This window comes from Hippocampus guttulatus, chromosome 17, assembly GCF_054856545.1.
Source record: "Hippocampus guttulatus isolate MCC_2025c chromosome 17, RoL_Hgut_1.0, whole genome shotgun sequence".
Taxonomy (NCBI): Eukaryota; Metazoa; Chordata; class Actinopteri; order Syngnathiformes; family Syngnathidae; genus Hippocampus; species Hippocampus guttulatus.
The window spans coordinates 5470437-5488324 of NC_141277.1; the positions used below are offsets into that span (position 1 = coordinate 5470437).

Consider the following 17888-nt stretch of genomic DNA (forward strand, 5'->3'; position numbering starts at 1 on the left):
ACGAAAGCTGCAATATCTTCCCATCAGAATGTGCTGTACATGATTGTTTTTACTCCATAGAAACAAGTCTTGAGCCCCCTGACTCACGTTTGTGTTTACTGTACGACCCTGGCGGGCGGGTGGACCGATGGGTGGGCTGGCGTTCAGGAATGCGGCGCAGGAAGGGGGTGGGTGGGGGGGGGGTGTGCTGCTCTCCTATCAACTCCCATCCTCAATTTTACATTGAACTGCTATAAACACACAGCAGGGCAAATCAGCACCATGTGTCACGTACTAAAAGGCAGAGAAACACGCGTAGAAACAGATTTTTATTCTGTAAAAAGTCTTATAAAATGAATAGTGTACAAAAATAAAGTTTGCAGGGAGCTTTGGTTCTGGAACACGAAACGACAGAAAGCAAATCCTTCACACTGAGGACTCGTTCACATGTTTACTTTCCCTTTGCAAGCCTCTTTTCTGCTGATTAGCTCTCCCTTTTGCACCCGATTTCCAATTTTAGTTGCACCTCAGGGTCCTCAAATACAGACAAAATGCATGATGGTTTGCCACAACGTGGACGTAATACTGTACATCAATTCTGACACAAGCGGCAACCCGAACGTAAGCGTGACAGTCTTCACTAGATGACTAATGAACAAAGAAAAATAGGGGACACTTGAGTTTGTGCTGTTTACAGCAGGGGTTCACAAAACCTGGGCGGTGGGGGGGGGCATAATATTACAAGGATAAACGTATTTTTAAAATTCATTCGTTAAACTAATTTTCATTCTTCGTTAACCTTTGACTTCAATATCAGAATATTACAACTGTACGTTGGGAAAAATAAAATGTTATTCTCATGAGAGGACGTAATTTTATCTAGGCAGACTTTATTTTCATAATATTACAACTATTTTTTCCCCATACAAAAACCCTGAATTGAAAATTATGACATGTATGGTATTTATGTGTAATTAGTGTTACGATTATAATTTATTTCTTGTTTTTTTTTTTCCCCCTTGAACCCAAGAAGTTTGAGAACCCCTGGTGGAAAGAAGCGGGACGCATACGATGGGCTTCTGGGAAGTCTCCAAAGTTGTCATCTGGAAAAAAAAAACTTGTGGACCAAGCAGAGAAGATGATCCAATTGATGAGGTATGCTGCGATAAAAGATTTTCTCCTTCCTTGTGTTTGGCCTAAATTCATCTCCATGTTGTGGATTTGTGTGTGTGTGTGTGTGTGTGTGTCGAATGGGGGATTACATGCTGTAAAGCTGCCTCGCTTGTTGCCGGGTGGGCACAGATACCTTGGTCCCCTAATCCGTGGTAACGTCAAGACCCTCCCCGAGGAATCATTCTTCCACTCGAAGTGCTCGCCTGTCCGCTCTGCCTTTATCCAAGATGTTGATATGCCCTCAATTGAACATGTTATTGCGTGTAGAAAACACGCAGGGACCCCTCCCCTCCCGGTTCCATCTTATTTAAACATTTTTGCTTTTGTTGTAACGGCAATTTGACGCCGACGGCGGTACAGTAGCGAGCGTCTCCCTTAAAACTGCCTGAGCCGGCGGGGGATGTTTGCTTAAGACTCATGTTCAAGGGGGATCACTTTCAAATCCTCTTTTCAGAGTGGAAGAGTTGGGGGGCCTGCTCCCCCCCTCGGGGATGAGACTAAGCGTTTAGGATTCGGATCGTTGATTGGCAGGCGGCTCCTTTGACTCCTAAGTCCTCAGAAACCACTGCTACTCTTTTTTTTTTTTTTTTTGTATTTTCTGCTTGTAAACATGCAACCGGTGGCCAGGACTCCGATTCTCAGTAGGTCATGTGAAGGAAAAATGAACCAGGCTAAGAAAACCCCAACCAAAAAAAATAAAAACAATAATAATGACAGTTTCTGACCATTACTTTCTTTTGGTCCTGAGTCACTAGATCCTTTCATACAGAAATGTCCGTAAAATTGGTACATCTGAGACGCAAGAAACGATGGGACACTGGGAAAAAAAAAACCCCGATATGATGTGTGAAAGGGGCTTTTGACTCTGTAGCTCCAGATGTTTCCACCTGGTCACGTGCCAGACCATCAGGCTAACTTCCAAACTAAAGACAAACAAAAAGCCCAAAAAGTAGAGGGGGAACAAAAAAAACATCGGCTTCTTTTGGTCCTCGTCCCTATCCACTTTTTTGCAGCGTTTTTGTAAAATTGCCAAATCAGAGATGTAATCGCAGATGGAACAATGCCCAGAGAAGCCGGCAAATTCATGGTCAACGTTGACCCTTCAACCTTTCACACAGAACAAAGACGTGAAGAAAAAGATGCTTTTGATGCATGGAAGTGGCTGTTGACTTTTGAGCCGTGTCAGTTCCAGATGTTTCTGCCTGGCCATCTGACAGAGATTGAGAACGAACAAAAAAACCCCCACCAACCTGAAAAAAATGGATTGCAAAATGTGCGCATTGCCGGCGTAACCCACCCAGCAAAGCAGCATATCCGGGTGTCAAACTTGACACCCGCGTCCCGTTTTTTGCCATCTCCTCTCAACCAGCCTCCGCCCTGCCTTTCTGATACTACCCTCAGAATACGGCAAATTTGTGGGTCGAGTTTGACGAGAATCAGCACGGGGGTGGGGGGCATATACAGGTGACAAATTCTTGGCCTCAAGAGGCAATTCACTGAAATCTAACCTTGTTTTCGGATGAGTTTGAATGGATGAAGCTTCCAGAATGGACGTGAACATGTTGACAGCGTCCAGGACAAACCAAGCGTCTCAATAAATAAAGACGACAACTTGTGTCGTAAGCGAAATAAATAACAATAAGTTAATTCCATCTTAATAAATATACCTCTTCCACACAAGTGTATTCATACATATATACTGTATATATAGAGAGAGATATTTATACACAGTATGTCTATATATTCATATGATGGGGGAGGGAGGGGATCTGCTGAATCCTGTTGTTTCCGAAAGAGTCCTCACCAAATAAAGAAAGAAAAGGATATTTCCATGAGGCTTTCCAGAAGATTTTTTTTTTTTTTTTTTTTTTTTTTGGAAAACGCAGTTAGGAAAATGAGGAAATGTAACAGTATATTATTTGTAAGTTCCATTGTTTAGGATTTTTTTTTTTTTGAGTCAGTCTCACACACAAGCGCACCTCTTGGCCGAGTGTTTCTTAAGCGTGTGGTAGACCACGTTATCATCCAAGAAGGACAGGTCGTCGTCGAAGGCGACCGGTCGGCAACAGGTGCGAGAGGGCGCGTCCCTGTCCAGCTTGTTGCCGTGGCTGAGGTTGCTGAGGATCTTGTCGTAGTTGGTCTCGGCCTCGGCGCACGGGCCGCTGCAGTAGCGGAAGATCAGCTCCTCTTTGGTCTGGTAGCCCAGACCCAAGTCCGTCACGTTGAGGTGGACCTCCTTCAGGAGGCAGCCTCGACCGGCACGGGCCGACATCCTCCCCCGTCCGCGTTCGCCCCGTCCCGCCTTGCCTCCGCCAGCCCCTCGGGTCCCGCCTCCTCTGCTCCGGCCTCGCTTCCTGTCGCCGCCGTGTGCCTTCCCTCCGCCTCGTGTGTTGTTTGCCGTCCCCCTGTGCCTTTGCTCCCGCTCCTTTGGGCCCCGGGAGTCCGAGGATCGTCGCAATCTGCCGATTGTCGCCTCAATGAAGTCCATGACATCATCAAACTGCTCCGAATAAGGACTCGCGTCGTCTGCAATGCACGTGGAACATGGAAATGTTGAGTTTCTTAAAATCATTTATCATTTTTTTGAACCACCTAAGAATATACTTAGATTGAATGCAAATGTATGGAAATAAAAAACTAATTTAATACAACGGAACTGTATCTTTCCCTTACTTTGAGAGGGAGGCAGAGTGTTTAAAAAAAAAAAAGTAAATATCTACACTAATTATGACAAATTTCAACTATGTTCTAAACCGAGGACCTGCATATTCTTGGTCGAATTGACATTTATCAAGAAAAAGAGTATGTATAAGTGCCTCACTTTCAAGTAATATTTATGCTTGCACCGTTTCACTTGTTTTCATATCCAACAATGGCATTTTCTCACCAATAGACGCCCATAAGATATTCAAACTCCACCTGAGAAAACCAAGCACCCTTTGCGTCTTGTCCTACTACGTTGTGCCAAACGGCTTGTTGACTGTAAAAACTCAGCCGGCCTCTGCTCCAAAAAAATCTGGTAGGATGTTCCGAGCGTGTCAGTCAGAACTTGAACAAATGTAAGAAATTTATCTCATGACTCATGCGTCTGTAGAAGTGATGACGAGTGGATGAGTGAATGTCTCAGTGGTTGTCAACCTCTGGTGTGTTAGCACCGCTGGATAAATGTTCAATTTCATTTGAAAGAGTTTTAGATTCAAATGGCATTTCATAAGCATTATGTGGAAGCGCTTGGAAAGATTTCTGGTTCCCCGAACCTAAAACGTTTGAGAACCTCTGGTCTAAAGCTGTTTTCATGTTTGTGAAAGGACTAAATGTTCACCTATACTCCAGCTGCTTCCTATCTCTTAACAAAACACATGAAATCGAGCTAGCGTATTAGCTTGCGCCATAACGCCACTGAGGAACAGCTGCCGCCGTTTTGTTTGGTGCCCTCTTCAAAGGACACCGGGAACTGATGTGTTTTCATGTGAATTATTTAGAAGGAAGAATACCATGATGCACCGCAAACATCTGCTGGCAAGGAGCAGGTCCAAAAGGCTTTTTTTTTGGGATCTCCCGCAGTGCCGCACCACACGTTGCTTCAATTACACACGAATAATACGAGCATCTGTACCTCCCGCTCGATCATCTATGGAGACATTGTTGTTCTCCTGTGGCACAATTAGTCCAACTCTTGTTGCATTCCTCCCGTGTCAAGGCAAGTCGGTTTTATTTAGATTGCGCCAATTCACAACAGAAGGCGCTTTTACGCATTGAGCAGGTCAAGAAGCACCCTCCTCATGCATTAATGAAAAGCAGTCGAGGGACAGACACGATAGAATGTTGGAGCGATCGGGGGAGGGACGAGAGAACAATGGGCGCAACAACAACAGTAATTCCATGATGGCAGGTGTCTGTGTCCGGCTGTGAGGCCTGGCAGGTTGCGTTGTGGCTTTGCGTTGTCACCAGACTTTCCTTACTCAAGAGCTGATTGGATCCAAGTGGAGAGGAGGCGGAGTCTAGCTGTTTCGGCGCCTTCGTTATATTGTGACCTTTGGCTTTTCCCAACATACCGTAATTAGACTTTTTGTTTTATGGTGATGTTATTTATTTATTTATTTTTTGTGGAAGGACTAGAAGGATTAGCTTGTTACTTGTAAAAGTGAGTTTGTCTGGTCATGGAGCAAATCGAACTGGTAAATCAAGGTACCACTGTACATACAGTAAACCTGCTTCTATTGCAGATTCCTTATTCGCTGGCTCCGTATTTCACACATCTATTTATTTATTTACTTATGGGGGTACAGTTGATAGAACTTTTTTTTCCCGCCTCCCATTTCTTCTGGGTGTAATTCCGCTGTTGGCTGCTAGACGGCAGCACATTTTACATTTGCGCCATGTCATTTGGAAGAAGAGTGAAAACAGGAAGTATTGAATGTGACATTGTTTTTAAGCCTGCCTTTTATGGCTATGCTTTGATTTTATAATCAATCTCTGGGAATGATTATCGTCGTTTATTGCGAGATGAGTTTGTTTATCTGGAAATGGGATTTGATGACTGTAAACAGAGAGGGTTCGGTATACCGCACCACTGTTTTTGTCTTAAATAATGCGGCTAATTCCTCTCAATATATTGTTTTAAATGTTTGTTTTTCCATTGTTTTTAAAGACCTTAAAAATAGTGAAGTAACTTTACTTATCACTGCACTTCACAACCGCGTACCCCCATATTTATCCACACATTTTGGAGATTTGCCTCGACGCATATCCAAAATTGGCCCCATGGGATTGAAAAATGCGAAGTGGGTCACTTGGGTGGTGTAAATGCAGCCTGAAGACTGACAGGCAGCGTGCACCTGCCGCCAGCCAGCACACTGCGACTGGTTGCGCAAGTTTGTGCTGCAACTTATCAGCAGCACACAAACGCTATCAGAGCCACAATGCTTCAATTTCGACATTTTTTAACACCCCCCCCCTGACAACACTGCTTCTCTCCAATGTGGGTTTACACCGGTGAATCCCAATTTCACTTCAGTGGTCTAAAAACTGTTTATTTGTACCGAATAATGCAGCTTTATCTCGCTATTTATTCCAGGGATGTATAGTGACAGGCAGAACAATTAAATGGGAGAAATGTTTAATAAAAAATAATTTAAAAAGAAAGAAAAAGCTGGTCTTTTTTTGTGACGAATATTGGCTACCTAATTTCGACTGATTAAATTGGTCAGCTCTTTAAAAATAAATAAATAAATAGATAACAAAATAAAAATAAAATCCATCATAGAATAGGATGTGAATCGCTGGTTTACACGACAAAAGCGGCGTGAATATTTTGGGCTTCTGCGGCAGCACGACGTGATTTCAACGCGGCGCAAACAGAAGAGAGGTGGCAGGTTAAAGCCTGGCTCCACATGTTCCATTCCCTATCCACTTCTGAACAACCCCCCGCCCCCCATTCTGCCTCCTGGGTGAAGATGATCCAGTGTCACGCAAATCCAAACAAACTAAAATTCCTGCCCAGCGTGGCTGTTCAACGCACACATAAACAAAACGCTTCAAACTTTCCACTCCTGGCCGACGCGCTTTTGAGCGTCGAAAAAGCACGCCGTTGATTTCTGACTTCAGGTCGCGGAGGCAGTGGTGAATGTAAACAGCGGAAGAGAGGCCAAGTGTTTGGCAAGCGTCCTCCACGCTCATGGTTTGGTTCATGAGACGCGCCTGTTTTGACACGAGGGTGATGTAACACGGAATAAAACACAAATTACATATCTGCCGCCCGATAAGCTGTCGTCTGATGACCTTATCCGTGGGCCACGCTCCACCGGACTGATAATGGTGGGAAATCCGAACCGCTCGCTCGAAGAACTAACCGGGAAACCTTTGCCACTTGTATACTGTGTCGTCTAACCAAATTAGATTCTTTTGATTTTTAGTGGTTTTTAAAAAACATTTTTCTTTTTACACTACGGGCAAGGTCAACTTTTAGAATTAGCCATATAATTAACAACTGATTCACTGCCAAGGACATATTTTGATGTCTTTTAACAATACAGAAACTCAATCCCAGGTACGCATTTATAATTGTTTGAAATGTTTTCACGTAATAGATTAAAGAGGGTTTGAATCTGGCTTCCGCTGAATGAGTTTTAAGAGCAAGAAAGTGGCAGAGAAGGCCCCCTAAGAGGTGTTCGCGAATAATCGCCGTTACCACAAAGCAGAGAAAATGTATGCCTGTGATGATTATTGCAAGCTCCTTGTGTTTTCAAGTGGCAGCTGTTAAGAGGGTTCTAATTACTGCCACATCTATGCAAATTTCGATTAGCCCGCCTATCGCCTTTTGCATCATGTTTGCATTACGCTAGTTAGATAAAAACCAAACAATTGACCTCATTTTAATTGTGATCACACCTTTGGCTGCCGCCCATAACCAAACCTGATCAAATGACGAGGACTTTGTCAGCGAGAGCATGACAACTAAGGAATACTTTAATAGTCTGACTAAAAATCCAACAAAGGAATACTGTAATTAAAGTATATTTTAATAGGTTTAAGTTGTGCTTGATAAGTCAGACGGTCTCTCTCGGGCTATTAGTTAACAGAAGCAGAGCCAATGCTGTCTTTCCGTTTGCTAGCCAGCAGGCTACTTTGCAGTTGACGGAGGATTACATAAGGGTGGCGCAGATGTTGGTCGAAAAGCTTACATTGATCCTCCATGGATATCTCCTGCAGGTTGCTTTCGGCACTGCGCATCGACAAGTTGGCCCCTTGGTCCTCCGCGGACTGGTGTGCAGAATCAGAGTAGCTGGCAGGGAACAAGGTCCTCTTGGCTGGATGGATGCTTTGGTAGAGAGGCCGGGTAGCGACAGAGCTCAGGAGCAACAAACACATGGCCGCCACATCCCATAAATTCATCTTAGACTCAGTTCCTATGAGGAGAGCTGCAAAATAGGAGAGAGATCAAATCCGACATCCTGTCCAGAGTTAACGTGGGGGTAAATTCATTTGTGATCACGAATGAAGTACAGCGTGCGCATGTAACACCTAAAAAAATGTGGGTGTGAAACAGTTCAAATCTGCACACAGAAAAACTTAGGTGGCATGAGATCTGAATGAATGTGCACAAAATACTCTCTTGTGTCCATGAAACGGTATAACTTGCTAATAAAGTAATAATTTGTGGCTACAAAATAGTTTAATGTGCATACATAATATTGATTTGTGGCTACGAAATGTGTATAACATGCAAACGAAACACAAATTTGGGGCCACCAAATAAGACATAACGTATTCCAAAAAATCAGTCGCCACGAAATTCATTAGAACGTGCAAACTAAATATGAACTTGTGACCACAAAATAAAAAATATCACTCGCATATAAAATCCTGATTAATGACCTTGAAAAGGGATAACATGAGCACAAAATGCATGTGCTCAAGAATTTGTCGCCACAAAATACCGTCGGTATAACGTACGAACAAAATCAATCCATGATGTGGCCACAAAATACTAATTTGTGGGTTTAATATTATTCCGATGAGCAACCAAGACATCCAGGTGAGCAAACCCATCAATTATATTAACATTATTAATTTGTATTTAGCGCACACATTATACATACACCCTGACCACATTTTTTGTATGTGCATGTTATACGCGGCCACAAGAGTGTGTACAGTTTCGTATTTCATATGCATGTTCCATCATCATTATTGTAGCCACACTGCCAGCGAGCAACATATAGTGACAGTCACGACACGATACAGTAATCCCGTGTCCACCTGTTGCCATTCATGCAACCGCCCCGCAGTTCACACTGAGTCAATTTGTCAGACAAGTGAGACGAGATCATTATTTCAGTGTTCATACATTTTGGTTTGTTGCTTGTGCCCCCGCATTCCTGCTGCAAGATGAATTTGAAAGTGAAAAGAAATACTCAAGATGTTGTGCTGGTCGGGTCTGGGAGGAATTTAGATTATCGTCATGTAGAAAAAGAAGTAAAAGTAATTCCAAGAGCTTTTGAAGTGGATCGAATTTGAAAGTGCAGTTTTAAAAATTAAAGGCATGCGACTTTTAAGTTTTGTGCCTTTCTATACAATCGCCATGCTCCGTTTGAAAATGGACAGGCACATGATTTGTTTAGCATTAAAACAGAGGGGAAAACAGTGATTTATTTATATTGGTTATGTTACAACTGTACTGCCTCTCCCATGACAACAAATTATGCCGAGTTTGACACTCACCTTAAAGATGGCCCATGCAGACCTGCACCTCGCTGCGGTTCAAATCCAAACGTCATATGTTGTCCTCGAGTGCATCCCAAAATAAAAAGGCGAGAAAAAAAAAATCCCCACTTGTTTGCGCGACAGTTTTATGTCCACCGGTGGAAAAAACAGCTGAAATGCCACACAGATCCAGAACGTGTGCGCACTTTGGACCTCGGGGATCAATGAAACACAAGCTGCTCCACGCTGGGAATCCCAAAGAGGCAATCTCCCACTCCACGGGTAGCACAAATTGTTAGTTTTCCCCCCCGCCGACGCGTCCTTCCTCGACGCGCCGTCACATCCCGCGTACAGAGAAGAGCGTCGAGGGTCGAGCGGTCTCCATGACCACGCGTGGCTTTCTCGTCCTCATCGCGCAGCCGAGCAGCGCCGAGCCGCGCTCCGCGGGCACTCCGGAGGGATTTATAGTCCGTCGCGCGCTCGCTTAGTGTCCGCCCCTCTGGGAGAACAAACGGAGAGTAAGAGCGCGCGGGCATGCGTGGAAATAACACGCGCTACGCAGCCACTCTGGTGTAGTAGTTAAGGCACTTGCTCCATCGTTATGAGGGGAAATGCTATTAATCTGCTATCCCCTCCCAACCCGCAAACCACACATTAAAAAAAAAGTGTTTTAATAAGACTAATAATAGCTGTACAAATAAAATCATACATTAGAAACGTAATTAAATAGAACAGTGGCCATGGTGCGCAAAGGCGCCTTGAGATGCGAGCAGTCGTCGGTCTCCCATTTTTAGAAAACAAATTCAGCTAAGAAATCCTTGTACCTTAATCTCAACTAATGACTCCCATTTGTAACATGGTATTATAGCCCCTTTTGCAATGACAACTGGAACACAAACGGTGGAGCAACACCATTGGTGTTCAAATATATACATTTTTAAAAGCTTATAACTACCGCAACAGTGATGCTAATTTTGTTAGCGCATCTAGTGTTTCACATTATGTATTAGCATTAAGATCGCGGATTTAAGGGGTGTGGGTTGATTACCGCATGCATTTTTAAAAACTATTTTAGAAGCTAAAATAAGTGGATTTAAACTTTTAAAATGATAGTGAAAATTGTTGTCATTTTCACTTCCCTTCCAAAGCGAGACGGCAATAAGGATTTAATACTGAACTTTAAGTTCCATTCGGCATTGCATTAACTGATGGCTCAACCAATTTGGTGATTTCATGTTGTTCTTTGGCCGCTTGAGAGAGGCACACTTGAATGTGTGAAGATAATTTACTTGTAAAAGTTGATTTACTCCTGAAAAATGTGTCTCCCCCTGGCCCCCCCAACCTCTCCACGTTCTGAAACAATGGCTGCGCCCCTGGCCGCCTACCTTCACTGGAGCCCCCTGTTTGGAGTTTTCAGATATCTCTGGGATTATGTCACACATCCCCTTGTCCTTGGATTTGGATGTCAGAATGTGGAATGTGATCTGGGCATGATTGGAACCTCATCATTGGCATCAAGTTCCCGTTCTGCTTGGCTTCTTGTTGTTGACTAAATGTAAGGTTATGCTCATCTATCTATCTATCTCTATCTCTATCTCTATCTCTACATAGATATATACATAGATATATATCTATATCCATATCTATCTATATCTATATATATCTATATATATGTATATATATATATATATGTATATATATATATATATATATTAGAAAACGCAGCAGTCCTTTTTCTTCTTATATGTGTATATATATATATGTATATATATGTGTATATATGTATATGTGTATATATGTGTATGTATATATATATATATATATTAGAAAACGCAGCAGTCCTTTTTCTTGAACTTCATTGCAACATTGATGCTGCAAATCCACAGAAGTTCCACCTGCCCAAAAAGCTTCCGACTCGGTTGCAGCAGGGATGAGCGTTCCTGTTCAGACACGTTTTTCCTTACTAGATCCTGGTGTGCCGTGCCCTCTTCATAAAAGTCTGCGGGGTGCCGAGCCAAATGCTGATTGTATGAATTCCTCGCTGTCAAGTTCTCACACGGCCGCATTTAGTCAGATGACAGCAATCTGTTTCTATGTATTGTGTGTTTGTAATTTGCCTTGCAGCACTTCTTTTAATTTTGTTTTCCTACCATGCTAATTGTTTGCCCCGTTGCTGCGAAAAAAGCCCACTGTAGCCTCTCATAGTTAACATATGATTGATCCCCAAATCATTTGACATGCTAATGGTCCAGACACACCAGCATGCTGTGCGTTTGCTACTTGGGTTCTTCAGTGAAGACTTTCCCGACATATATCGGCCACTTCCTGATATGACGATCAAATCGCAATTTAAAAAAAAACCACACTGTTCCATCTACATCACAAGGAACACATTACAATTATTTATTGAATTGAACAATTAAAATACATCATACTCACCAGAGATACATATTATTTATCATATCAACGTGTCGTTTTCTTATCTCAACGACAGGATATACTGTGCCTCAGACGAAATGTCTGACCTGTGGAGTTCCCCAAGACTCAATCCTGGGACCCTTATTGTTCAATCCGAACATGCTTCCATTTATAGCTTCTGTTATTAAAGTGTCCTAAAACCACTATGCAGATGACACCTGTTCCAGTTAAGAGGGCAAGTGACATAATTTTCAACCAACTAGCGATGTTTGAGGGCGGACAGTACAACAAAACTTATACATCTTAGAATACGAAAAGACCATCAAAGTACCCCCCTCCCTCTCCCCCAGGTGTCTTCATAACATGTCTTTGTCAATTTTGCTATTGATAACTTGATCAACCCAGTGTCCTAATCAGCACCGTAGAAGTGATGGAGCGGGAAAATGTGGCCCTTAACATTTTAGCACTGCAAAGCATTTTGGATAACCTTCATTGACGTGATGATGTCACAGCCTTTGAAGTGTCAGACTTATTTTGGGGCATACAGACTGAGGCGACATTGTCTCCTTGTAGCAGAGTCACCAAGAAGTCCCCCATGGTTTTGTGACTTGCCGATGTGTCATACGAGACCCTCTGGTGCAGATGAGACACTTGGGCAACAAGGGCGTTTGACATGAAATCATCTGGGAGGGAGCGGAAGTGTGACTAAAGCCAAAAGCATGATTTAAGCTGTTCCATACATCATTTGGTCATTAATTTAGAGCACAGACACGATAGTCACACACAAAATTTGGTAGGAAATTGTTTGGAAAGGATGCATTGCTATTAGTTATCACCTCGGCAGGGCCGGATTTATCATTTGGCAAACACGGAGGACTGATGAAGTCCTCTGTCGTGTTGGCAGTGTGTTGTGGGTCGTTGACTTGTTGCGGGATGAAGCTTCTCCCAATTCTCCCCACCATAATTTTCAAACATGGAATCACATTTGAAAAAAATGAGGAACATTTGCTATGCATCATTGTATTATTATTGTTTTTCTTAGCAGGATTTAGGGAGTTATGTGCCTCTATGCGTGGCGAGTTGTGTCATCAGGCATGCACATAAAGCAAAGCAGAAGGAAGTTCAGTCAGCTGGTCCATTATTAGGACATGTCATAGTTCAGAAGTGGCACTGCGCCAGATGCCCGAGCCATTGTGGCACTCGGGTCGGCGCCGCGCTTCCATCTGTTTCGCTCATTGCTCAGACCTTTTAGCTGCGGCAGATTGTATGCTTGCAAAAATACACACAAGTGTGTGTGTGTGTGTGTGTGTGTGAGTGAATGAGATCAGTTGGTACTATCAAAGTTCATGCAGGACTATGACACAATTATAAATAGCAGAGAGGAAGTAGGGTTAAATCTCTTCACATGCTGAAACTAAAAGCGTTGAGGGGAGGATCTAGAAGAGCCCTTCCACAAGTACTCTGTAAGTGGGGTTCACACATTTTTAGTATCTTAGCCAATTTTTAAAATGTGAAAGAACCCTCCCATGACGGCGGGGAAAATGGTATGGACGAGCATTCTGCTCATATGGTGTGTGGTGTGCTGGAGATGGTCAGCACAGCACCAAGAATTGTAATTGTAGTATCAAGAATGACCTGTGAGAGGCAGCATTGTGCCACAGGCTAATCAGATAATATAGTAGTAGTAGGAAAAGAAGAAAATGAACTGCAAGAACATGTTTTGAGTTTTTCTATTTTCGGGGGGTGGTCGGGGCGAAGGATTTTTTTTTTTTTTCGGTGCTCAAATTCTGTCCAATTATCAGTTGTGTGTAGCCCGCTTGAGGCTATTTCCCAAAGCTTTGGGTGGATCACATGCACAAGCATTTGTTATCGTAAATGTTGAACACAATGACCGTAGGTCTAATTGTTTTCTGAGCAGATCAGGGAAGAAGAATATCAAATAAAATATCTTTTACAATTGTTGGCCGAACCCTTTCTTTCCCCAGCTCAGTGTTGACAACACACATTAGGATACTCTTAACACACCCCATACCAAAGAATAATCAGTGATCTTTTTTGCTCAAATTTGCCCCAATTATCGGTATGTGTGTACCCTGCTTCAGATGACTATCTCTAACATCTAGTGTGCTTTTTAGAGCCACAATATGCTTCCCGCATGACTTCCTGCAGGGCGTGTGAAGAACTCTGTCTGGGTCAAGGGTGAGTTATCACCCCAGCAGTGACTGTGACTCCGCTAATCTCTCTCCCATGGACCACTGGCTTTTACTGTGTCACAATAGAAATGAAGTCAAGAGCTTAGGTTCGCACGTCTTTCATCATGGCGGGAAAGAAATGGCTGCAGATGATGCACTCTTAGGGAAAATTGAGGAAGAAGTGATGGAGTCACCCCATTGCTTGAAGTCTATTAGGAAGACATTGGAAAACATAGCTCCACCCTGATTTGCCCCCAACCCCTCCACGTGGCATAGTGTCAGACTTTTCGGCTTTATGGTGTTTAGTGTTCAAAGGGTGCCCACCTACCATCTTACTAAACAAATAGTAATGCTCTAAAGATGAAAAGCTCCTCGGGGTGGAAGTGGCATCACATTTTATACGAGGGTCTCATCTTACGGATTTAGACTGAGCTATTTTTATGATAACCTTTGCCAGTGGCCATTTTGCATGAAGGGAAAGTAGGACAGTGCCCCACCAGATCCACCAGATGTCACTGTGGTGAAAAAAAAAATTCTATTCCGATACATACAATTTTACAAAATTATTTAAATGTGCTAAGTGACTACGTTTGTTACTTCACTCATCTCAAGTCCACCATCCCCACTAAAATGAATTGAAATGCGATTAATTTGTTCCAGCCTGCAAAGTAACAAGGTCACTCGGACGCAAGAAGCAAGCAAGGGCAATATCTTTGCCAGCCAACGTCGCGGAATGACAGCGGTGAGTCTCAGATCCAGTTCCCCGTCCTAATCCCGCCTGGTATGTGTTGAGAGCGGTCGCGCCCATCGCAGCCCCCTAAATCATCATCTTTTTTTTTTTTTTTTTTTGCCTCACTGAAAAAGTACAAGCCGGCGAGAGAAACACAATGCTAGACTCGTTGTCCCCGTTCATATGGCACGAATGCGCCACGACACACATTGGCACCTCCTGCACACGGGCCTGCGAGAAAGGCTATATGCACATGCGGCCGGTAATACAATCGCGTATCACGTCCCAGAGTTGATCAGAGCTGCATGACCGCATTGTCGCCAAATCACGTCATGTTATCGCCTTGTAGTTCGTTCCCAGAAGGAGCTATTGATATTGTCGCGCCAACATCTCCGATTGGCATTTCCCCCCTCGTCGACTACACCAATGAGGTTATGTATTCCGAGCCATTTGTCAGCAGAAATTACCCAACGGACAAACACCTTACCGTGAATGTAAGGGGGTTCGGCGTCATGTGATCATCAAATAATGTAACCCAAGTCTGTCCTAATTAAGGAAATGAAAGTCAAACACAGAGCGACAGCCTTGAACTTTGCTTCCTGAACGGCGTGTTACCAGCGACTTAGAATAACAGCCAGAGTGGAGACAATTGGACTTAATGCCACAATAATCTAATCAGTTGGCTCGGGAGTGGAGGTCAGGGGAAACGCCGCTTCCAAGGTCAGAGAAATTAGTGATAGCTACTGGTTGTATAAGTGGGTCCCTGGATTGGATGTTAGACCTTAAGCGGCTGCGGTATTATTGATCAGATAGGAGGCAATTAAACATCCTAACCTTGACATCGGGCTGTTTTGCGTCAAAACAAACCACTTCCTCGCAGGAGCTAAAATTAGCAAACGTAGGCGTATGATCCGGAGCGAAGGCAACTTCATCGGATATAAAACACTGATAAAAGGACCAAAAGGGTGTTGGGGTTATCACGCGTTATCGTCGTCACTGGACCGTAGAGGTGGTGTTTGTTTGCTAATCTCTAAGGCGTTCAACCCCACGGGCGACATTGTCATGTAGCGAAGAGTGAAGTGAGTCACACAGGGCGTAGAGACAACTTTGAGCCCTTTTCAATACTTGTTGTGAGTCCACCTGATAGTCCAAGGATCTGGATACCTACGCCAAGGTCGTAGGTCTCGGTTCGGGTATCAGAATGTTGAATAGCTCCGGGCATACTGTCATCCTGCTTGGTCTGTGTTTGCAAAAGGTTGCTCAAACATATTTGAAAGGTTGACTGCTTGACCAAAAGTACAGTTTTCCTCCACTGTAACAAGATCTAAGACGCGCTGTCGGCTTTTTAAGCTCGCAAAACCGGAGCGCGTCTGTCTGGCTGCAGGTTAGGATGCTGCAGCCAGGTTCAGGTTACCAACCGTTGGCATGCGCCGGTTTGTGCATAGAATGGTCTCGGTTGACATGCCGAAACAGCTGTGGACCAGTAGCACATCCAGACTGGTGTGGATGGATCGGACAGACACTATTTGTCCTAAAAAAAAAAAAAATGGATGGGAGGGTTTCAGGTTGTTGACCACACCCAAAGACTTGATGTTGGAACTACCAAACAAGGCGATCATTGGTCCCAAGCGCTTTCCGAGCAGAATCACTGGGTTGTCTTTTTGAGCCTACCGATAACCGGATCATTGCTGACTTTGATCAGAAGGGAGGGGGGAAAAAATGCTGAAATTTGCCTCCCGATTTTCAGCATGTGTGTCCCTCCCTTTCCAGGTTAACCATATGTCAATGGCGCATTCCTTCAGAGAGGTTTTTCTGCTGTTAAAAAAAAACAAAAAAAACATCAAGAGCACAGAGGGCAAAGCTTTGGCGAAAGACGACTGATCGTATTTCCAACACATTTCACAATCTTTGTACCTGCTGCAAGTGTACAACAAAGAGGTGTCAAAATTGAAATGAGATCGGCCTGTGTGACAAAACCGCTCGGAGCCATGAGTTTTGGGCAAAGAAAAGACCTGTAAACCCCCACCGTCGGGGCCCCTCTCGCCCCCGCAGCAGATGGGAGCTTTTTGGTTACGGCCCCGGGGGAGCGTCGAAACCCCAAGACGACGAGCGCGGCCACAAAAAAAAAAGCTGGCAGACGCGGCCGGACCGTGAAACATGTCCCACGAGGCAAACGAGGCATTCTCTCACCTGGCCTTTGGTGTGTCCTCATGTTACCGGGCTTGCGGTGGGCCTCCGCCCAGTCCGCCTGCTCGCCATTGTTCGAGGACGATAGCGAGGGGCCGGTCCATGGGAGCGAGCCACGTTTCGGGGCTTATTGTTGCCCCGTGTATCTTTTTACCAACGCGGTTAAATTGAGCGATGACGGCGCCCATCAAAGCTCGCCGATACGACTGCTGCGCTCAGTGACCGAGTGGCTGCGGACGCGCACTACATCATGTCGACTTTGAAAAGACGCACCTGAAGACCTCTCCCTGAATGCCACACCTGCGCTTCTGTTTTTCTGCATACATTGCATCCAGTGTCTGTCACCATCTGTCTTATTCAGACCACCAGTATTAAAAGGCCCATCTCTACATTTCATAGCTTTCATGCTAAACTTTTGTGGGGCTTCGCACAATGAGAGAAAGGGAGATGATATGTGTGCGTTTGGGTGTGTTAGTTTACATGCCAGTCTGCCCGTGAGCGCGTGTGTGTGAGAGTGTGTGAGACTCAACCCGGCTGAAGTCCTAACACAGCCCAGATGTTTTTAAGCTTAAAATAAGCCAGGGCTGAATGGAGTCGGGATTCCTGGTCGCAAATCCTTCCCTTGGCACCGCGACCCATAACGGGACGCCGCCGGATCAAACCAGAAGCTCACGAGAAGCAAAGACGTCGAACAATTATAGCAGTCAGAAGCTAACGCACTCCGACTGGCTGTTGTTTTTTTGCGGAACGTAAATAAGCGGACGAGCACGTAAACCATTGTCACTTGAACCGAGTGCAGCTTGGAAAGCAAAAATTCTACCTTGCTCCAGTGCGCTCGTTTCCTGCAACATACTGTACATATTAAGATGCCACGCCGCAGAAAGCGCAGGCGTAAATTTCCTTAGACGATGTTGACAAATGTATGCGTCTTTACCCGTTGAAATGCAATAAAAATGCCCATAATCCGTTTCACCCCACATTGTAATCCTTCCCATCTTTTTGTC

General features: G+C 44.2%; 1 protein-coding gene across 1 annotated transcript; it reads right to left on the bottom strand.

The window, feature by feature from the left end:
* Window positions 1-295: 295 nt before the first annotated feature.
* On the bottom strand, window positions 296-9795 carry gdnfa (glial cell derived neurotrophic factor a). Its single transcript, XM_086135929.1, has 3 exons — window positions 9376-9795; window positions 7836-8072; window positions 296-3678 (listed from the first exon to the last, which is right to left on the bottom strand). Exons 2-3 carry the CDS (start codon window positions 8044-8046, stop codon window positions 3116-3118), a joined length of 774 nt encoding a protein of 257 aa, XP_085992055.1. The 5' UTR covers window positions 8047-8072; window positions 9376-9795; the 3' UTR covers window positions 296-3115.
* Between the last annotated feature and the right edge of the window lie 8093 nt (window positions 9796-17888).